General features: G+C 37.3%; 3 protein-coding genes across 3 annotated transcripts; 2 read left to right on the forward strand and 1 right to left on the reverse strand.

Annotated features, from left to right (window-relative positions):
- The first annotated feature begins 2,707 nt into the window (after positions 1-2,707).
- On the forward strand, positions 2,708-7,522 carry LOC119774333 (GTPase IMAP family member 7-like). Its single transcript, XM_038271785.1, has 3 exons — positions 2,708-2,977; positions 3,171-3,242; positions 6,079-7,522. Exons 1-3 carry the CDS (start codon positions 2,968-2,970, stop codon positions 7,008-7,010), a joined length of 1,014 nt encoding a protein of 337 aa, XP_038127713.1. The 5' UTR covers positions 2,708-2,967; the 3' UTR covers positions 7,011-7,522.
- Positions 7,523-9,132: 1,610 nt separating this feature from the next.
- LOC119774341 (GTPase IMAP family member 9-like) lies at positions 9,133-11,180 on the reverse strand. Its single transcript, XM_038271796.1, has 2 exons — positions 11,082-11,180; positions 9,133-10,228 (listed from the first exon to the last, which is right to left on the reverse strand). Exons 1-2 carry the CDS (start codon positions 11,178-11,180, stop codon positions 9,407-9,409), a joined length of 921 nt encoding a protein of 306 aa, XP_038127724.1. The 3' UTR covers positions 9,133-9,406.
- Positions 11,181-17,024: 5,844 nt separating this feature from the next.
- On the forward strand, positions 17,025-19,881 carry LOC119774326 (claudin-4). The gene is made up of 2 exons (XM_038271769.1): positions 17,025-17,184; positions 17,258-19,881. The coding sequence occupies exon 2, from the start codon at positions 17,410-17,412 to the stop codon at positions 18,076-18,078; it is 669 nt and encodes a 222-aa protein (XP_038127697.1). The 5' UTR covers positions 17,025-17,184; positions 17,258-17,409; the 3' UTR covers positions 18,079-19,881.
- Positions 19,882-23,231: the final 3,350 nt, after the last annotated feature.

Genomic DNA, 23,231 nt, shown 5'->3' on the forward strand with positions numbered 1-23,231 from the left:
TAAGCTGTCTTCAGACCTTGCCTCAACGCCGCAGTGTTGTTCCAGTTGGTCAGCGCTAAAGCCTTGATCTCAGTGATTATCTCCATGACTCTAATCCCTAGTTGGATTCTAACTTCTGTTTCTGTGCCTCTAGGAAACTCGTGCTTCCCCCGTGAAAGCTCTGGAAGAGCTAACCTGCCGAGCCGACCCTCCGAGCCAAACCCTGAAGATCCTCAGACAACCTCCAAGCAGCTCTGGGCTAGAGCTGGGAAACCAATGCCAAGGTCTGCTCAAACTAGACGTGAGACGCTGAAGCAGCTAACGGACTCTGCAACTAAATCCTTCTCCAGAACCAACAGTGACTCTCCCAAAGAGAACCTCAAGAACCCTCAAGGTACTATCTGTGCTTCATTGGAAACCAAACCCCGTCAACAGTCCTTAACTGTGCTGTCTCTCACGCAGACTCCGGTGAAACCAGAATCCAGGCCTGAACCAGCCTTCTGCATATTCAGTGAAACTGTGCAAATAAAACTTTTCATCCTGTGTCCGTCAGTGGTGTTCTGCATCTTTGGGTCTCCATTAAGGAAACCGATCATGACAGTTGCAGTTTTGCTTACAGGATGAAATCTGTCCTCATAACATGATTTATGATTTTTATGACTTCCTTTTCTGACCTTGTATATGTGCATACACTATATACATATATATATATATATATATATATATATATATATATATATATATATATATATATATATATATATATATATATATATATATATATATATATATATATATATATATATATATATATATATATAGTGTAATACATATTATATATCATATATATCTTATAATATATATCTACAAGAGTGAACTTTAAAGCAAGCAGTTCTGGTATCGAAAAAAGTGAAAAAATGGATTTAGAACTTCTTGCAACTGTGCCACACTGTGGACTTCTTTTCTGTAAAGGGTCTAATAATTTACTGACATGAGACGTACAGCATTGGTTATGTCTGCAAATCTCACAATCATATTTGTTTTGTTGATATCAGAGCAGCCTGTGTGAATAGACTGAAGGTGGCAGGGTCGGGAACATAACCCTGAAGCATGCCAGTTTGGAGGTTTAGTGGGAAAGATGTGGGTTTCCCTACCCTCTCCACCTGGCTCTGTTGGTGACGAGGTCACTGAACCAGTGGCAAAGAAATGCAGATAAAGTAGGTTGTGGAGCTTTAGTGCCAGCATGTCAGGAAGCACAATGTTGAAGGCTGAGCTAAAGAACACAAAAAGTATCCTAACATAGGCGGTGGAATGTTGCAGATGAGTCAGAGCTGAGTGAAGTGCAAATGAAACAGCACCCTTCATAAAATGATTCATCCTCTAAGAGAAATGCAGGCTTTCCAGTCCAACTGCAATGACGTTGGAGGATCCTCTGGAAGCACTTCACCTTCCAGATGGTGGGTATTTTTTGGGGGCACAGGGTTTGTATGCATGTTATTAATCTACAGTTCATCTTATCAATCGACTAACCATTAATCAATAAGGACTATTTGCCACTTTGTTTTAATGAAGTAGAGGCTATCAGTGATGCAGCTCTCTGTTTTTCATGTAATCTACCATTTAATGCTGAGAGAGGTTTTGTGCTGCACTTTTGTTAAAGAGAGCAGTTTACCTAACAAACACATGGATGGAAGTCAGAGGACCCACACAAACAAGGATTACGTAAACTCTATGCGGAAAAGCCCACTTCAGACCAAACCTCAAACCCACGGCATTCTTGCTATGCAGTCCAGATGATAAACCTTCCTGCCCCCTTTATAAATCTTATCCAAGCTATTTCAATTTTATCTAAGATATTTTAATCTAATATCTAGGCTTTTTGCTAGGCTGGTCTTCCTGCATGAATTTGCATGCTATTCTTCCCAAAGTCCCAAAACATGACTCTTGGTATCCCTAAATCGGTCTGAGTATGTGAGGACAACAAAAGTTCTGGGTTAAAGTATTTACTCTGAGCTGCTGTAGCCATGCTGAAGACATCTTTTTAAGAATATTCATGTCGCTAAAGTAAGCAATTTTTCCACCTGCAATATAAGAATGATAGCTTTTTTTGTTGGGATTCTAGACACTATATAGAGACAGTTTTAAAAATTCAATAAAATAACTGTTGAAAACGTATTTAGAGTTGTGGGAAAGGTACACACACACACACACACACACACACACACACACACACACACATATATATATATATATATATATATATATATATATATATATATATATATATATATATATATATATATATATATATATATATATATATATATATATATATATATACATATATATTAATGAAAAACCCATGACACAACTGGAAGATGTAAGCCCAGTTGTAGAAATACTCAAATAGGACCTTTGGAAGTGAGGACATGTGCTTCCTGTAATTCTAGGGAGACAGCAGGTTTACTGGACATCCCCAAGACTGGCTGAACTCAAAAACTGGATGATTTTTTTTTTCTTTTTGAATAAATAACACATGTTTTGCACAAACTCCTGCCTTCAGAAATAAAGATGACTTAATTGTGATTGTCAGAGATGTGAACAATGGAAGGATGTGACACACCATGCAGCCCAGCTGCCCCATGAGAAAGAAATAGGCCTTATAAAGATACAGCGAGGAAACTAAAGATCTTTAGTTTTATGATTTTTATTTTTTTTTTACTTTAGAAGAAAATTAAAATCAAGCATTTGACGTGATGTTTTAAAACATCCAGAAAGCCATAAACAGCTTCTGCAAGCTTTCCCATTTTCAGATGCAAAGACAATGGAAGGAAATGGGAAGCTCCCAGTACTTAGTGAGGAGTGCCAGATCTCTCTTCAAACAGCAATCTGAAGCTCTGGAGCCCACTTTTCTGAAATTATTAAGTACTCAGATCTGCTGGAACAAATTTGGTCACCTGGGATAAGGAAAAGGTGGATCTAAAAGTAATGGCTGAAGGTAAGAGAATAAACTTTCATCCCAATAACGTTACCCTTATGGATGTTTCGGTCAGTGTGAGATGAAACACCATAATGTCACACTGAGGGCAAAAAAATAAAAGAGGGAAAACAGAAAGAAATGCATCTCTTAAAAGCTATTGTCAATATGTCTACAGCTAACACTGTACTAATTTCTATGTCTTGTGTGCCAGAAATACAACTTAGGGAGAAGAAGCCAAAAAGTTTGCCTCGGTCTGATGGGTGTGGTCTCCATAGCTTTGACGGTATGTTTCTTATCTTCTGTCTTTACTCGCTAAATCTGCATAACTGTGCTTTTATTGCACAAAAGTAACAGTGTTTACATAAAGAAACATAAGTTAACTTAATTGTTATTATGACTACTATATTTTCTTAGCTTAGACACATAACAATTATCATATTGAGTTAAATATTAGGACTTTTTAGACATCCAAAAGCAGTAATTGCAGCTAAATAACCTTGGTTCTATGGTTCAGTGTAACATTTGTGTCAAAATCAAAAAACCAAATAAATAGAAATAAACAAATAGGAAGTAAAACACATAATTTTTAAAGGGTTATTGCTTGAGATTTTAAAGATACAACTTTTGAAGTTGTCTTTCAATTCATGTTAAATCATTATAAGGAAAATTATATTCTAAATAGAATTCATTTGCACCTCTTTTAAACCGCAGATGCACGAGAGTCTAACCTGTGTATCTGCACATTCTGTGTATCAGCATTTATGTTAATGCGTTGCGTGTTAATTAGTCGCAGGAATAACAGCTAGTTCAGGAGTGGGCCCAGTTTTATAAGTGTTATCAAAAGTGAAACCTTGCAATGAAAGTTGATGGGGACGCTATACGGGTGACCCAAACGCTTTCATTAGGTTTTAGTATTTTCTGAATGCTTTCCTATTGTTGAGAACACAAGAATAAATAAAATACTCTGATATTTATATTTATAGATAGTTAGACAGCTACCATCTATCTATCTATCTATCTATCTATCTATCTATCTATCTATCTATCTATCTATCTATCTATCTATCTATCTATCTATCTATCTATCTATCTATCTATCTATCTATCTATCTATCTATCATCTATCTATCTATCTATCTATCTATCTATCTATCTATCTATCTATCTATCTATCTATCTATCTATCTATCTATCTATCTATCTATCTATCTATCTATCTATCTATCTATCTATCTATCTATCTATTTATCAACATATTGATGTTTTTGTTTTTTGTTTTTGAGAATGAAAAAATAAAGTAAAATAGTATTTATTTCATGATCAGTTATTGTAGGTTCCACTTTTGGACAATCATCAGTACTTTAGACTGAGAAGGGTACTCATGATAAGACAAAATGACCAAAGGGGAACACAAGTCAAAAAAGCTTGGGAAACATTGCCCTAAAGCACTCAATCTAGTGCTGTTACCTTAATTCCTAAAGCAGATTTAGGCCTTTGTAAAAGAATCTTGTAATCGACTGAATCTAATACATCTGATCCTGAATGTGGAGAAAACGAAGCAGATCATCGTCGACTTCAGGAAGAACCGGCCTAACCACGCTCTACTGGTCATCAACAGCTCAGCTGTAGAGGTGGTCAGCAGCACCAAATTCCTGGGGGTGCACATCACTGACAACATCACTCAGGTGTCAAAACGGCACAAGAGTGCATGTACTCCCTGCGGAGGATGAGGAGAGCCCACCTGCCCCCACCCATCCTCACCACCTTCTACAGAAGCACCATAGAGAGCGCTCTGACCAGCTGTCTCACTGTATGGTGTGGAGGCTGCAGCATCTCAGACTGGAAGAAAGTGAGAAGAGTGATGAGAACAGCAAAGAAGATCATCTGGGCTCCTCCTCCCTCTAGAAAAGACATTTCATCCCAGCGCTGCGTGTCCCAAGCCCATAACATTATCAATGACCCCTCACAACCCCAACATGGACATGGAAAGCTGAATGTTGAAAAAACTCTAAATCATGTCAAAGACTCTGCATCAAACTGACCATATTAATGTTGTTTTGCACAATTTTTTTTTTCTCCCACAATGTTTGCATTTGATCACTGCTGCACTTTAAGACATGGAAATGTCATGTACAAAACGAAATTTTAACAATAAAAGTTATCTACATCAAAAGAGGGCTTCTCAAGTAAAGGTTATACCGTTGAAGTAGGCAGTACAAATCCCTGTACTATAGAGGTAGGTTCATCTTATCTAAAATTAGGTGGAAACAGGAAGAACTAGTTTCTTAAATGATTTGGTTAGGGTTGCAGAATTTTACTTGAAGATATAAAAACCAAAACATTGTAGTGAAAGAAAAAAAAATATTTTATTTGCTCTAGAAGTCAGAGTCCATCTGAGGAACACTCATTTGTTATTCTCTTCATAAGCTACACTTTCAACTCTCGAAACTGTTCAATATACAGTTAAAACTAATGCGAAAGCATCTTGCTATCAGAGTAATACAAAATTAAGATAATGGTCTAAATACATGTAAGACACAGAAAAAACAAGCTAAGAAATCAAACAATAGAAAAATCTGAGAAAATTAAAAAAACAATTCATTTAGATTGATGAGAGTAGAGATGCCATTTAAGATTAAATCATAAATACAGGAAAATTGATTTAAATCCATTATTAGCATGGTAGAAATATTGACATTGCACTTTTTCCACCACAAGTTTAACAATTAGATTTTTTATTTGGAATCAGGTAAATGAACAGAAAATGCATGTCTATTATCTGGTGGTGAAGTTTGCATCATTTTGTGAAAGGTATATTCACCACCAGTCCTTTTGAGAATCTTTGAGGAGGCCATCGCTAACCTGGGAATAACCCTAACCCTTTAGACAATGGTCCAAATTGGTTTGCTGATTTATACCTGAGAACAGTATACGATAGGCTTGTAGACGTTCTGTTTGTTTATGGTTAATTAAGGGCCAAACTTAGGCAAACAGTTTTTACTAGTGACCAAAAACAAAGTTTAGTAAAGCTAATAATAGCATATAGATAAAATCCACAAATTACATATGTAATTTGTCTTTGGTTAAAGTATTGATGTGGTACCTTCTTTGATTGGCAGATCTGGATTTGTCTGGAGGGTTGAGGATTGTCCTTGTGGGAAAGACTGGATCAGGGAAAAGTGCCACAGGTAACACCATCCTGGGGAGAAGTGCCTTCAAAGAGGATCCAAGTCCGATGTCTGTGACCAAACACTGTGAGACACAGAGCGGAGAGGTAGATGGGATTCCAGTTCAAGTGATTGACACTCCAGGGCTGTTCGATACAGGCGTTGCAGAGGAGGAACTAAAACTCAGGATAGAGGAATGTGTCAAAATGTCGGTGCCTGGACCTCATGCCTTCCTCCTGGTGATCCGACTTGGAGTCAGGTTCACAGAGGAGGAAAGGAATGCTGTGAGGTGGATCCAGGAAAACTTTGGAGATGATGCATCCATGTACACTATCATGTTGTTTACATGCAAGGATCAAGGTAAAGCAGACAATGCCCTGAAAGAGTGCAAGGAGCTCCGGAGACTCTCAATTACATTTGGTCGCAGGTACCATGCCTTCAACAACAATGACGCAGATGACCGTCTGCAGGTCACAGAGCTTATCAACATGATCAAGGAAATGGTACAAGACAATGGAGGGAAACACTACACAAACGAGATGTATGAGAAAGCCCAGAGGATGCTAAGAGAGGAGGAGGAGCGGAGGAGACAGGAAGAGCAAGAGAAAAAGAAAGAAGAAAGGAAGGTCTGGGATGAGGAGAGGGAGAAACAGCAAAAAGAACGAGAGAAGAAGAAACAAGTTCGGAAGAAGAACATCCGTGTGGCCTCAGCTGTTGCTGTTCTGTTGGTTTTAGCTGGGGTGGTTATTGCAGTAGCAGCAAACACCACTGTGGCTCTGGCTCTGGGAGCTCCAACACTTCTCCTGGGTATTTTATGTGGTTTGACAGCAGTTGTCTTGTGGAAAGGAATGAAATGCAATGCTAAAAAGAACAGTCCAGTGTAATAAGCATAATGTGATCATCTCTGACAGCAAAATTAGCTAATATTGATATATATTTTCCAACCTTTTCTGGTGTTCAGATTTTTTAGTGGAACAAAGTCAAACTAGATTACAAAAACATTTAAATTAGCAAACACCCTTTTTTCCCAAAACTGTTGGATTTAATTTTTAAATTAACTTCACAGACCAAAATAAACCTCTTCAATGTACAACGCGGAAAAATGACCCACAGCTAGATTATTATTTGACCTTGCAACAAGTTTGAAATTATCTGTGTCACTGAAATATTTTCTGTCATGCAAAATATTTTACTTTTAAAAATGTGAAAATCAATGATGTCTGTGATAAAGCATTGCCTCTGATTTTACAATATTTTTAATAAAATCAGAAAAGAAAAGAACTACATAACAACAAAGTAATGGTATTAATTGAAAGTGCTTGGTTTGGACTGAATTTTTTTCTCGCTGTCATTTGTTTTCTCACAATTAAAAAAAGGCTTTCTTACTTGTTTAACTGTTCAATAATAAAAAAAAATACTTGAGCATATGTGATGTACTGTAGATAATTAGTCCCTTAATTTAAACGTTCATATCCTTAGAGAAAAAACACTCAACAGATTTCCTACTCAGCTGACCTAATTATGACCTACCACTGTTTCCTGTCATGTATTTATAGTGACATTGGTTGAAAGGAATTGTTAAACAATGGGTAAAAACTCCACTCACTCCTCATTTTGTAGATATTACTAATAATTGCACCGCTGCTTAGGTACTCAATATAGTTCTAGAGAAACAATTTACTGTTTGTTTTATTTCAGCTTGAAACAAAAACATGTTTTCTGAAAAGATTTAAAATCTCCAGCTTTTGTTTTCTGTAGCCATTTTATGGAGTTCTTTGGTTCTTTTTATTACATTTATTTCAAACTTCATTGAAGAAATTTATCCCCGCCCATCAGCACAGCCCTAAACCACAAACCAAGAGAGGCACTGTTAAACTCGAATGCACCTGTGTTGGTTTGTTGCCTTCCTTTGGCCTCCTCCACATGTACTAGCCTGTCTCCTGGTAGTGCCTCTCCAGCCTCTGGACGCTACGCTGACAGAGAGTAAACCGCATTGATGTGCCCTCCTGCATGAGCTGCACTGCCTGAGCCACTTGTGAGGGTGGTAGAGTGCTACGTCTGTGAAAGCACCACCAGCATCCAAGAGTGACCAAAACATCAGACAGAAAGCATATGTACTGAGAAGTGGTCTGTGATCCCCACCTGCAGAACTTTGAAGACTTAAGACTTTGATGTTGTGTAAAGAACAGTTTGGATTAATAACTCAATAGAGGGATCTTGAGTGTAACTGTTTGTGAGGCAGACAGTGAGGTCGATAAGGGTTCGTCTAGTGAGCAGGAAGGAGGCTCACTAGAAGGAAGTTTAATGAAGAGAGTCTTGGATGATACTTAGATTAGTAGGGGATGCTGTCCATCATTGATTGACTGGTGCTTGAGGCAGGTGCATCAGCAGGTGGTCCAGGTGAGGCTGTTAAAGAGTCTTCCAGGTTGAATATTTGCTCAAGCTTCATTTGTGCTTTTCAATTAAATACAAATCAGACACGTGTAATTGGTATAGTTTAAGGAATTTAAAAGCACCTTTTAGACTTGTTTAGTTTCACCTTGCTTCTTCAATTCCCCTCTGCATTTCCATTTGTTTCTTTTTTCGACCAGGTAATCAAAACAAACCTCACTTGAATCTGTCATACTGAAGGCTAATCCTGTCGTGTTAGCTGTTCCAGCTGTATTTCTCAACACAATGCATCTCAAAACATTCTCTTTTACATTCCATCAGACTTATAATTACTTTGGAGGTATCTGTTGACTTTGATACAATAAGCTGGGTGTTACTTTAGCATATTATGTTGGACCTGCAGTTGTCATGTGCGCTCACTCCACCATCTTGCTTCAGCAATGTCCTATGTGCTGTATTTGAATTTTGGCAATTATATTTTCTCCCATCTCAGGTGTTCTACATTTCTACAGACTTTGCAACTTTTTTTTCTTGATGTCAAACCTTTAGATTTGATCTCTCCAGGACTTCATGGATTGAAAAGTGAACAACAAAACAATATCAGCCTTAGCCCTTTATTTGATTTATTATTAATTTTCAGTTAAATTGACAAATATAGAAATCTTTCCCAACAGATTCATACATAATTCATACATAATTTAAATGAGTGATTATGAATTTAAAAGATTCTTAATATTTTTTAATTATGTTTAGAATAAAAGTAAAATTTTGTCAAAAAGTAGACAACACATTAAAATCATTGTTATTTTTTTAGAATACAAAGAAAATGTGCATGGCAGTCACTTTTTAGCAATGTCAAACTCAGCCACTAGGTAAGACTACAAACAGGTCATCTTCTGAGAAACCATCCAACATTTTTCATAATCATTTCACCTCCTAGAGTGGCTATGTTTGCAACTTGCAAACCTGCAGAAGCAGTTTCCCCTGCCATCATTGCACCACCAACTGAAAATGCAGCTGCTCCTCCTGCTGCCCACATTAAGCGACTTCCTGCATTTCCCGCTTGTTGTCCAAGCCAACACCACCATAGTTTCTTCTGAGCCTCATTGTACATTTCAATGGTATAATAATCTCCATTCAATTGTATCACCTTGTCTAGAGTCTCAAATAGATAATTCACCTGAGTGCGATTTCCACTGTTGTTGTTCTCAAACACAACATATTTACCATTACAGTCATTAGTGAGCTTCTTCAGATCCTCACTTTTCTGCACATGTTTCTCAATGGTGTCTTTGAGCTCGTCACCCCTGGTGAAAACAACAACTGTGTACTTTAAGACTTCCTCACCAAAGTTTTCTGTTATCCACTTGATTGTATTCTTCTCCTCCTCTGTAAAGCGTACAGCGAGACTGATGACAAGCAAGAATATATGTGGTCCAGGAAGAGACAGCATGATACATTTCTCTATTTCTTTTTTCAAGTCTTCCTCAGGGAGCTTTGTGTCAAACATCCCCGGAGTATCAATGATTGTCACTTTTCTGTCATTCAGGTGATGAGTTGCTTTTTTGCATTCCTTAGTCACAGACGAAGGAGACGAGTCGTCAATAAAAGCCTTCTTTCCCAGGATGGTGTTCCCTGTTGCACTTTTGCCCGATCCAGTTTTTCCCAGGAGGACAATTCTTACATCTTTGCAAGAACCAGAAAAAATGTGTTAAAGAGTTAAAGAGTGGTTTAGATCCAGGAAGTTATAACTAAGGACTGACAAAAACATGAATAAGTCTCCTTAGGAACAAAAACATACTAACCTTTAGATGAGTCTGAATCCATGTTGGAAAAGATATTATAGAAAACCTAGATAAATAAAAGCTGGCTCAACTCTACTTTCACTGCAAAAAAAGGTCTTGCTCTTGGCTCCAGCTTCATGTTGTTTATACCCTCAATTCTTATTCCTCCACCACAACAGTAGTCCCTCCCTTTTTCCTCCTTAGTTAAGCTAAACACTCTTCCAGTGAAATGAAACTGTCCTTTGTTTTAACCCAGCCTGTTTCATGAAAAATGAAACTCAGAGAACAGCAGCAAAGAAAATGGAAAGCATGTAACACACACTTATGGGAAACATATGGCATTTTGGTCAGAGGTTTAATATAATTTGATGGACTAGTTTTTATTTAGCTCCACATTTATAGTGTTGGAATTATTCATTGTCATTTATGTATAAGCTTGTTGAAACCCATATGTTACCAATCTGTTTACTATATTACATAATTTTCCTACACATGGTGTAACATCATAAAATATAGGAGCGAATAAAGGGGAGTGGCGGCCTGGTTAGGGCATGGTGCTTGCAATCCTGAGGTTCTGAGTGCAAGCCCACGATGGCAGTTACTGTAATTACATCCCCAAGGGGATGGGTTAAAAGCAGAGGTAAATTTCTCCAATGTGGACTTCCGGTTTGGGTCATGAAGGAGTAGGCAGCGAGTGTGAAGAGCTCTGACCCAATTTCTAACTTATGAGACCAAACCTTATATATTTACCACAGAATTGACGTATCTTGTACACATTACCGTTTTGGACGACTTTGGCCGGTTGATGGCTACCTCCAAGCAAAAACAATCCTCCTCGATAACGACGCGGAAAGCCATTGCTAGCAAGCCAGCCACCATGGCTTCCGATGCTAGCCCTTCCAAAGGCGATGGATTAACTATGACCCAACTAGTACAAGAGTTAGCCAAGCAACGAGAAAGTTTAAAAGAAGACATCTCCACCCTCATTCAAGAATCACTGGTGCCGTTACAAGCTTTGGTGAGTGCTCTGACAGAAACGGTGGGCTCTATACAACAATGCCTAACCGCTTCAGAATCACTCGCGCGCGATAATTTCGAGAAGATATGTGCTGCCGAATCTGCTGTTAAAGCTTTAAAAGGCCAAAATGCTGCACTCTTGGATCGTATTGAGGATTTGGAAAACAGGTCACGCCGCAACAACTTGAGGATTATAAACATTCCAGAAGGCAGTGAAGGTGTGGGGAATACTGTTTTCATTACCTGGAACGTGAGAGGGATGAATGGGTCTAAAAAGAGAGTAAAGATCTTCTCTCACTTAAAGAGACTGAACGCAGAAATAATATTTTTACAGGAAACTCATTTGAAAATAGCAGATCATTTCAGGCTTAAGAGGAATTGGTTTGGACAGATTTTCCACTCTAACTTTAACAATAAGGCACGAGGGGCAGCCATCCTGATCCACAAAAAAACATTGTTTACACCATCTCGGGTTATCTCTGACTCCCAGGGACGATTTGTGATAGTATCTGGGACGCTGTTTAACTCTCCTGTAATTCTAGCTAGTATTTACGCCCCGAACTGGGATGATGTGGGCTTTATACATAAATTCACTTCTCTTCTCCCAGACCTTAATAGACATAGTCTTATTCTATCGGGGGACTTCAACACGGTTATGGACCCAGCTATGGACCGCTCTAGCCCTAAAAACTTATCCCGCTCTAAAATGTCTCTTGCTCTTGGTGAGTTTGCTGAAAGGCAGGTTGGGTTGACCCATGGAGGTTCTTTAATCCTAACAAAAAAGAATTCTCCTACTTCTCACATGTTCACCACACATACAGTCGTATCGATTTTTTCCTCATTGACAAGACACTTCTCCCTTTTACAAAGAGAATTGAATACAATACTATTGTTGAATCTGACCATGCGCCGGTCTCCCTAGATATTTTGTTCTCTCAAAATGTCACACAAACAAGAGTTTGGAGATTAGACACATCTTTACTATCAGACAGTCATTTCTGTGAATTCATTGGTAAAGAAATTGATGAGTTCATATATTTTAACAGATCTGATTCCATATCCCCATCCATATTGTGGGAAGCACTTAAAGTAGTTATAAGAGGGAAGATAATTTCTTATTCTATTTCACGGAGTAAAGAAAGAAAGCAAAAAGCAAACGATCTCTTAGTATCGTTAAAACAAATCGACCAACAATATTCTATTACTCCAACACCCGACTTATATAAGGAAAAGGTTACATTGACGACCCAATATGATCTTTTGTCTACAGAAATAACTGAAAAACACCAACTTTGGTTAAAAGGACAATATTATGAACATGGGGATAAGGCAGGCCGTCTTTTGGCCTATCAGCTTAAATGTAAATCTGCGTCCCGTCTAATACCTCAGATACGTAATACTCCACAATCCCTTACCGTTGACCCAATAGAGATAAACAACACCTTTCAGGATTTTTATTCTAAACTGTACACATCTTGTCCCCCGCAAGATAAATCCAAAATGATTGGCTTTTTAGATAATATTAATATACCACGAGTAGATGCACAAGTCAAAGGCAGCCTTGAGGAAGCCATAAAGCTACAAGAGATTATAGATTCCATTCATAAAATGCAGAATGGCAAATCACCTGGACCTGACGGTTACACCGTTGAGTTTTATAAAAAATTTTCTCTTCAACTTGCTCCCCTGCTACTTGAAATGTTTAATCACTCATTTAATCAGAACCATTTACCACAAACTCTAACAGAGGCTTCCATTTCACTTCTTTTAAAGCCAGGCAAAGACCCAAATGATTGTGGCTCATATCGACCTATATCTTTGCTTAATGTTGATGTCAAAGTTTTAGCCAAACTGCTAGCATCAAGGTTAGAGAATGTTGTACCCAACATCGTCTCAACAGACCAAACTGGTTTTATAAAGGGTCGTCAGCCTTTTACAAATATTCACAAAATTTTAAATGTCCTCTATTCCCCTGCGTCTGGGGAGATTCCTGAAGTAGTTGCCTCTCTGGACGCGGAAAAGGCATTTGACCGAGTGGAATTTAATTATTTGTTTACTGTACTGGAAAAATTTGGCTTTGGTCTAAATTTTATAACCTGGATACGCCTGTTATATACATCACCCAAAGCATCTGTTCTTACAAATAAGATATCTTCCCATTTATTTTCTCTCTCAAGGGGGACACGCCAGGGGTGCCCTCTAAGCCCACTCTTATTTGCATTAGCTATCGAGCCTTTATCAATAAAATTAAGAACAACCCCCAATTTTCTCGGTATTCGCAGGTTTGATACTGAACTTAAAATTTCTTTATATGCTGATGACTTACTGTTGTATATTTCTGACCCAGTGTCATCTATTCCTACTATTGTCAATATTCTTAATGACTTTGGAAGTTTTTCAGGTTATAAATTAAACTATTCTAAAAGTGAATGCTTCCCAGTTAACTACCTAGCCCTTCAACTACCAGACAATGCGTTCCCCTTTCATATATCAAAGTCCGGTTTTAAATATTTAGGTGTACACATCACCCGTACGTTCTCTGATCTCTATGGAAAGAATTTCAAACCTCTCCTGCTTAAATTGGAGGCTGATTTTCAAAGATGGTCCGGTCTCTACTTATCTCTTCCGGGTAGAATTAACTGCATAAAAATGAATGTACTACCCCGCTTTTTGTATTTGTTTCAGTTTCTTCCAATATTTCTGTCTAGGTCTTTTTTCCAGTCTTTAAATAAATTATTCTCCTCTTTTCTCTGGGCAAATAAAAATGCTAGAGTTCGCAGAGAGTATCTAGAAAGGCCCAGAGATAAAGCTGGTCTGGCTTTACCTAATATGAGAAACTATTACTGGGCATCTAATATCCAAAAAATTATATATTGGTATCAAAACCCGCAGCTGGATTGGTGTAGGATTGAAGCAAATTCCTGCACCTCTTCCTCTCTCTCTGCTTTGGTCACTACAGGATTACCACTTTCACCCTCTAAATTCACCCATAATCCTGTAGTATCTTCCTCTCTTAGGATATGGATACAATTCAGACAACATTTTAATCTAAAAGAATTTTCTATATATAGCCCTATTTGTAACAATCACCTTTTCCCGGCTGCCAGGATGGATCACACCTTCGCTCAATGGAGGAGAAATGGTTTGGAAACTTGTGACCATTTTTATATAGATGGTGTTTTTGCCAACTTCACTGACCTTTCGGTCAAATTCCATTTACAAAAAACTGATCTTTTCAGATATTTCCAGGTCCGTCATTTTATTCAAAGTCAAAGTCCAGCATTTCCGGCCTCTCCGGCGGACTCGGGGCTTGAGAGGATTTTGCGTAACCCTTTGTGTCTCAGGAGGCACATTGCAAACATCTCAAATATCATAACATCTCTTCGGGAAACAACACTAGATGAGCTTAGAATTGCGTGGTCTGAAGAACTTGGCTCTGTTATTTCTGAACATTTCTAGGAACGTGCTCTGAAAAGAGTCAATGGAACATCGTCCTGCGAACGGCTTAGCCTTATACAGTTAAAAATCCTCCATAGAACTTACTATACCAAATCTAAACTTTCAAAAATTTATAAGGACATTGATGACAGGTGTGAGCGGTGTCATTCTGCTCCAGCAAATATGACCCATATGTTTTGGAATTGCCCGAAACTAACCGAATTTTGGTCATCCATCTGTAAAACACTGAATGAAGCATTTAATACCAACATCAAACCGTTTGCAGGAATGGCCATCTTTGGAGTATTGTTTGAGGAGCACATGTTATCCACTGATCAAATGAATGCGTTTGCCTTTGCTTCCTTGGTAGCTCGTAGACGTATAGTTTTACTCTGGAAATCATCTGAACCACCTAAAGTCTCGGTCTGGCTCACTGATTTAATGTTTCTCTTGAAATTAGAAAAAATTAAATACTTTATTAGAGGCTCCACAAGACAATTCCACAGGGCGTGGGACCCCATGATGGAGTACTTTAAAAATCTTAAAAATATAGAGTTACATCCATAAGCCTATGGAGCCCTGGGATGTAGATGTGTGTGTGTATATGTGCATGTATGTATATATGTGTATACGTATGTATATATATAATATAATTGATGAAGCCCAATTGTTGTATTATTGACACGTTTTTTTTTTTTTGTTTTTTTTTTCTCTCGTTGAATGTGGGTGGGGGGGTGGGGTTTGGTTGTTAAAAGATAAAACAAATTCAATTCATGTTACTGTATTTTTATGTACCTTACTTTGTACTTTTTTGAATAAAAATATATTGGAAAAAAAAAATTTCTCCAATGTGAGATCAATAAAGTTCAATCATTATTAGAATTCTTAACAGAGAATACTCTGTAAACTTGAATTGCCCTTGATCTCAGAATGCTGTGTATCAGGGTGTGACTGTGCAGATCTAATTTTATTTGTGATCCTTACTGATAAGCCCGGTATGCCAGCTGTGTGTAACCTGAGCCATTTCCTTGGTCTGGGTAAAATTAAAGGAGAGTGTTGTTTAAAGAGTTTTTGTCCCAAGGGATCACATCCTAAAAAAAAAACAAAAACTGGGGAAAAGAAAGCTCAAGGATGTAAGCACAATAGCTCTCTTTACAAGAGCAAACACTTAAACCTCTACTTAATCATAGACTCTTAATGAAAGCTGACTTTTTATATCAGCGAACACAGCGTAACCCTATTAAATACTGCTGTTGGAAAATCTAAGGTCTGTATAATGTGTGGATAAACAGCCTAAACTGTCAAACCAAAGGGTTCCATTCATAATAAAAGACCATATTTCCTGGAAACATGTTTAAAGTCACATTGTAATTCCAAGATGTTAAAACAGTAAAACTGTTCATTTTCCACCTTATTCTTTAGGCCAGAACAAGGCTTTAAAAGGATAAACTATATAGATAGGTATAGGGAGGGAATTCTGAAAAACCTTCAAAGAGAATCTGACAAACAGGAGGCAATGTCTCTATCACCACCAAGTGGCAAAAGTTTGGACTTACATAAAAAATGTACTGTGAAAGCACTCATGGGTTTGGAGCTTTCCAACATTTTACATCCCATTTTATGAGGTTATAACAAATCATATTGGGATTGTATATAAGATATAGAAATGTAAATTAGTGTATTATTTTTCAATTAAAAAAAATATACTTTTCCAAAAAACTCGTCCTTGACCTTTTGTGTAGTTTGGTCTTTTTATTGGTGTTTGCCCCAGAACAGCTCAGTTTACACCAAGGTTACGAATATTTATGTTTATTGTGATTTTTTAAAGGCAATCGGTGGCATTGAAATGTGGTTAAGGGGTATCAGGCAAAATATAATTAAATATGAATCAATATATAAAAAAAAATGTCTATTTTTATTTGTAAACAAAATTACCATTCATGTAACCCTTTCCCTTAATGCATTGCATTGTGTTGGTTCAACAAATTAACTCAATCTAAAAGAGACAGAGGTTTTTGGTTTTTGGTGACAAATGGAGAAAACTTCTGGGGCATTAGTGCTTTTTCAGCACCAACAAAGAGAACTCAATCTTCTATCTTGGATCAACACATGTGCAAAAGCTTCCAACTGACCTCCATCTTTCACCCTTTCGCCGCCCAACCCAAATTCAGAACGTGACAAGATGATTGCTGGCAGTTCTATCTGTAACAATGTCTCCTAGTCTCCTGCTTTGTGCTTTTTGTCTGATTATATTTAGTATGCAGTATTACGCTGCTGCCCTCCCACACTACACTGTGTGCTCTGTAGTGAGACAAGTGGCCCTGTCAAAACAGCAGAGGCAGGACGGCTGACATCTGTATGTTTGTAGAGTGACTGTGGATGTAGAAGCAGACAGGATGATCTAGATGCCTCTGGACCTTGGTTTAAAGTAAGTTTGACAAATTTCTTTTATCTGTGTTGCTATAAACTATAGTTTTTAACAGATGATTTCTTCTCCATAGTTGATCGGTTCAAGAGAGAAGTGGGGACACTGGAGATCTTCCTGATTGACCAAGAATTACGTGGATAACCAGTCTTTAATTGTTAGTGAGAGAACCAAGTTCGGGGTTAGGCGCTTCTACACCCATTAACGGTGAAACCTTCCTGGTCAACCATGGCATCAATGGGTCTCCAGGTGCTGGGCTTGGTGCTGGCCCTGCTGGGCTGGGTGTGCGGGGCTTTGGTCTGCGCGGCTCCACTGTGGCGCATATCAGCCTTCGTTGGGGGAGAGTTAGTGATTGCCCAGGTGCTGTGGGAGGGTCTATGGATGAACTGTCTGTCTCAGACCACAGGTCACATCCAGTGCAAGACCTACGATTCCACCTTGGCCCTCCCTAAGTCTGCCCAGGCAGCCCGAGGCCTGACGGTTCTTGCCCTGCTCCTCAGCATCCTTGCTGTAATGCTTGGTGTAGTTGGGGCAAAGTGTACTCACTGCATGGGAGACGGTAACCAGGACTCCAAAGCTCGACTGGCCAGGATAGCAGGGGTGCTCCTCATTGTGGCTGGCCTCGCCTATTTAACTCCCATCTCTTGGACAGCCTATGCTACGATCAGGGACTTCTATGATCCAAGTGTTGCAGCACCTTTAAAGAGAGAACTGGGACCTGCATTGTATCTGGGCTGGGGGGCGAGCATGCTGCTGCTACTGGGGGGAACTCTGCTTCACGTCGGCTCCTCTGCACCAGGAGGAAGAGCGCTGCCCATTTCTGGAGCCGCAGCGAAACTCAGTCCATCCCCTGGGATGGCAGGAGAGGCGAAGCAGCTGGACAAGTCATTTGTATGAGATCACATTGCTCAACTCCTGTAAAATACACAGTTTACAGTTATTACTTGTAGAACTTTATACTGTATATAGAAAATATTAAATTTCTTCAAAACGTGGGCTGATTTCATGTCTTGTTCTGCCTTCAGTCCTATTGATAACCATGCTTACAGATTTTTTTTTTAGCAGAACTAACACTGTAGAATTGTGTCTTACATACAAAAGTAAACTAAAGTAGAGGCCTAAATCACTCATACTCCTGGGAATTTAAGAGTTCTATTTCTGTCCTGACAGAATCAAATTCTATGTGTTTATCTGCACCAGCCAAAGTCCTGAGACTAAATCTGATAGAAAATAGAGGCTAAAGATCCGATCTATGGACGTTTTCCATCTTTAATGATTTTTAGCTCATTGCTATAGAGAAACAATGAAATACCAATGCTAAAGCCATAAAAACAAAAAGTGATCATTTGAACATATTATTGGGAAGGATATTAATAAATCTGGACGTGTCATTTCTGATTAAAAAAGTTCATTCAATCTTTTTGTTTGTTTTTCAAAATGAATACTCTAACATTGTGTTAGCAGATGTTTGTTTCATTGAATAATAATAAAATAATTTTAGGCTTATCTGCATACCACACTGTGGTCATGTTAAAAAAAAGAACTTTACTTTAAGGGCTTTGTGTTGGAGTGGGAGATGAATTAAACTGTAGGAGGATTTTAAATGTTTTGATGATCACTAATGCGCATGGCTCACATTTCTAAGATGCCTTTCTGCCTCTGCCTATGTTTGTGTTTATGTGTGTGCCTCATTGTGTGTGGTCTGCGTACTAAAGGCGGGTGCATTGTACAACACTATACAATGTTTTTTTGTTTTTTTCTAAAAAAAAAAATCCCACTTTTTTCAGGGGTTGGTTAACTTTAAATCTTTATGTGGTTTTATTCTTATCAAGATATATTATTTTATTAAGCTTTGCTACTCCTGCTTGATATACTGTATATTAATTGAAAAAAAAAGTACGTCGAAATAATGATTCATGAAATGCACAGTGTTCCATAGAATTTGAATTATTTATATAGGAAAAGCAATTCAAAAAAAGTGATTTGCTTTCTTTGACTGTTTTTTTAGTATCCTGAATAAAGCTTTATTTTCTGCAATTACTAGATTGTAGGATGTAGGTTGTCACACTGTTTTAGGCAAATGCCTATCAAGTTAGATATACAGTCCAGTATGATGTCCATATTAAAAAGTTAGAATCTATTATCTTTGTGTTATAATGTTGGAGTTATGAAACGTTGACAGTAGATTTTGCCTTAAATCTTTGCCTTTTCTCATTTTCTTACTTAAAACACCTCTTTGGATACTTTATTATTATTATTTAATTTTTTTTGAATGGTGGCCAAGTTCCGTTTTAGTCCCATATGTCATTTTTAATCAGTCATTACTTCTCTGTAGTCCATTTTTAAAATCTTCCAAGAAGAAACTCAACTAGTGCACACAATGCTTAACTATCTATTGGATCTATATGGATGTCTAGTTAAATTTGAGAATGTTTCCTGCCCATGCTGAAGTTATGTTTATTTAAAAAAAAAAAGCCAGGTCTATGTTACCAAGGCTCATTTGATCATATTTTCACCTTTACAGGTTAGGTTACCAATACACGTCATTTAATTGAATTTCATGATCTGATTTGTTCATTTTCATCATTTTATTGTCCGTACCCCAAAGGTTAAGCTGATAAGTGTTTGTCTATCCATTCTAATCACTGCTGTAACACATAACTGTATGAGAAGTGCTCTATAAATAAAGTTTGACTGATATTTTTTGTATTTCTGTGTTTTTTATTATTATTTAAATAGCTCCAAAACACTGTCACTCTGTGTAGTTCCTTGAACTATTGCTTTTACCCTTTTCCCTAGTTTTTCATCCATTCTATGAAAGCTGTCAAAAACTTTCCTACTAATGCAGGCAAAGAGAAACATCATAATTTATGATTAATAATTTAAAAGGTTCAAATAAATAGTTATGTACATTTTCTTAATTCAAATGATAACAGAATAATGAATCTGAGCTTTATTTTTTTTCTGTAAAGGATTATGATTCTTTTGTTATTACCACCTCTTACAGCCAAGTTTCTTAATCCAATAAAATGTTTGCTGTTGAATTAAATTGCACATAGGCCTACCCCTACAAATGTTACTGTTTCACATTACCATAGCATGTTAATTTTATTATTTCTACTTTTATTATCCGCCCCCCCAAAAAAAAAAATAAAAATTTTGTCTTTATCACATTATGTGTATTAATCTACTTAGCTGATTACTTTGGAATAATCCACGTTTTATCTGAAAATTTGTAATTAAATTAGTATTTATGTAATGATTGAGTATTATGAAAGTATGTATCAAATGTTTCTCTAAATTATAACGAATGAAGTGCAAAATTTTACATTTTTAACAAAGATTAGTGATAATAGGTACACTCCACTAGGGGGCAGTGGACACTAACTAGCTATCAAGTCTATTATATTGAGGGTGATTACTCTCTATAAAGACCCATAGGGGATAATATGGTAGAATCTAGCAAAAGACTGGTTCAAATATTGTTTTCATTCATTATGGTGTTTTTTTAAACTAATGTTTTCCCAATTTCTGAGTATGTTGTCATTTTGATGTTTGTTAAATTCCAGCTGAAAAAATAGGTTTTATTCTGTCATGAAGTTTCTGCTTGTCCCTTTTTAAGCCTACTTTAGATGTATGACTCAAACCATCTAACTCACTTTTGTGGAAAAGGCAGGCTTACCTGCATGTGATCGAGTTATAAATGAAACATGTTAGCACTGCTAACATGTTTGGTACCTAACATGCTAACTTAGCACATGCCAATGTTCCTCACTGTACACAAAGAAAGTAAACCGACACAAAATTCTAGGGCTTAGTGGAGAAATTATGTGATTTTGTTGGCCAGATTTGAGCTAATATTTATTATATTTAATCACAGCAACAGAAAATCCTGTATTCCACCATTTGTTTATTCATTAAAAGAAGAAGCCTAAATAAAAATGTTTGTTAAAATATAAAGAAAAGTAAAACTGACAAACCCTATAATCTTAAACTGACTTTATTTTTCACCCCAATTGTTGATAGAAGAGAGAAACAATAACTTTCCTAAACATACCTTTATAAACAGAGTTTGTGTTTTCTTTCCCTACTTGTTCTCCCAGCCTTCTGAGTCATTATTTGCCACACAGTAAAGGTGTTAAGGCTAAAGGACAAAAAGAACATAACGCAAGCATGATTGTTTTCGTACAACCAGTTTCTCCTTCTCAAAAATGAAAAACTGTTTCAAGTTTATGTTCACCCTTATCTCTCTTGCTGTGTCTAAACATGACCCTGTGCTGCCTTCTGCCAGTACTGTTTCAGGGAAAAACAAACAACTGTGCTTACACTTCATCTGGGTTTCCTTCAACTTTTCAGGAAACATCATGTACTTTTTCAATGGTTAAGAGTGGCTTTTAGCCACGCTTATTTTCAGTGATATTACACGTGTATAATACAGTCCAATTGAATTTTAAAAAAATACTTTGTGTAGGCCTTCTTGTGTGTGACAAATATTCTAGGAATTGAAGTGGAACAACCAAACAACTTATCAGTCACTTTTATGACTCTTGGTCTAGCCTCCCACCCACAGCACTCACTAATTGGGTGTTATAATTTGCCTAACATTTCATAAAAGGGATGTGTTGTAAAAAAAAAAATTGAGTTTATTAAAGTCACAGATTCTTTTTAGAACCCAAGATTTTTAAAATTTTTCTAGAGTACTGCCTGAGCTTCGGGCAGCCCATCCGACTGCGTTTACCTTTTTCTTTTCTTTTTCTTGTTTAGGATGCAAAGTCACATACACACAAAAAAAAGAAAAAACAAACAAACAATGTTTTTTGTTTCAATCTCAAAGACAAGGGCGAGCGTAGATGAAAAGACACAAAAAAACGCAGAGCAAGGTCAAGTTTTTGTTGTGCAAAGGCTGGATTTCTTAAAATATCTTTAATTTATCACTATTATAGAGAGACCAAAGGTTAAAGTTATTTGTAAATTCTGGTCTCTCAAAGACCAGGGTGTTGTCCTATTGGTTAGAGCAGTGCACTTGTGCTCTGAGAAGGTTGCAAGTACCCGGTTCAAATCCCCACAGCCAGCACTCTGGATTCCTGCGCAGAACCCACACTGCTCACCGGGGGCCACAGTGGGCTGCCATTGTGTGCAAGGGGGATGGGTTAAGTGCAGAGAGTGAATTTCCCCTTTATGGGACAATAAACGGAATTTACAAAAAAATAACATATTTAAAAACTAATTTCAGGCAGAAGAAACTATTTTCTAAATACATTTTCTTGTTAACATAGAACTAATGAAAACAGAAGCTACATATGTATGATCTATCTGGTTGTAATTTCATTGCATCCTCTACTGCGCATGCGGTTCAGTTAACCAATGTGAATGCGGTTCACAGTTCACACTGGAGAGCTATGGAGATTCGATTCATTCAAAATTAAATAAATACTGCTATTGATAAATTGTCAATTAATATCCGATTAAATAGATAAATGTCCTGATGAAAATAAAATATGTTAAAATAGCCTTATTTTATTATATTTAAAGATTTCTTTTATTTGTTCAAAGATTTATTATTTAATCTATTAATTTATTTCATAATGGAGACTTTTTTGACACTTTTATTTTTCAAAGCTGCTTTACATATTCAATTAATTTTTTTTCCCAACTCATTTTAAAGGAATAGTACACCCAAAACATGATTAGCCTTCATTTTCTACTCACCCCCATGCTGAACAAAACTCTGGAGTACTTTTTTGATATCTCAAATGCATCTGGAGATCTGGGAGGTTTCTTGCTGTCTGCTGACATTCAAATAATGGAGGTCTATGGTGACCGAGACAGAAAGGTCCATAAAAGTCCACAAAAACGTGTCAATATTCCTCCATACTGCTCGTCCAATGTAATCCAAGTGTCCTGAGTGGGTAGCATCCAGAATTTACTCGAAACGAAGTCATTTAGAACGTTTTAGAGCATAAACAGTAGTGTATAGGATTTCCTAATAGCGCCACCATGCGCGCTCACGATTCTACGGAAGCCGGCAGACCAAACCGGAAGAAAGTGCG

Source organism: Cyprinodon tularosa, unplaced genomic scaffold, assembly GCF_016077235.1.
Source record: "Cyprinodon tularosa strain WSP-4 unplaced genomic scaffold, ASM1607723v1 ctg81, whole genome shotgun sequence".
Classification (NCBI taxonomy): domain Eukaryota; kingdom Metazoa; phylum Chordata; class Actinopteri; order Cyprinodontiformes; family Cyprinodontidae; genus Cyprinodon; species Cyprinodon tularosa.

Coding starts and splice junctions, on each gene's coding strand:
- LOC119774333 (XM_038271785.1), top strand. Junction 3,243..6,078: donor TGGTCTCCATAGCTTTGACG/GTATGTTTCTTA, acceptor TTTGATTGGCAG/ATCTGGATTTGTCTGGAGGG.
- LOC119774341 (XM_038271796.1), bottom strand. CDS start 11,180: ATGGTGGCTGGCTTGCTAGCAATGGCTTTCCGCGTCGTTATCGAGGAG. Junction 10,229..11,081: donor GGCCAAAGTCGTCCAAAACG/GTAATGTGTACA, acceptor TTAACTCTTTAA/CACATTTTTTCTGGTTCTTG.
- LOC119774326 (XM_038271769.1), top strand. CDS start 17,410: ATGGCATCAATGGGTCTCCAGGTGCTGGGCTTGGTGCTGGCCCTGCTG.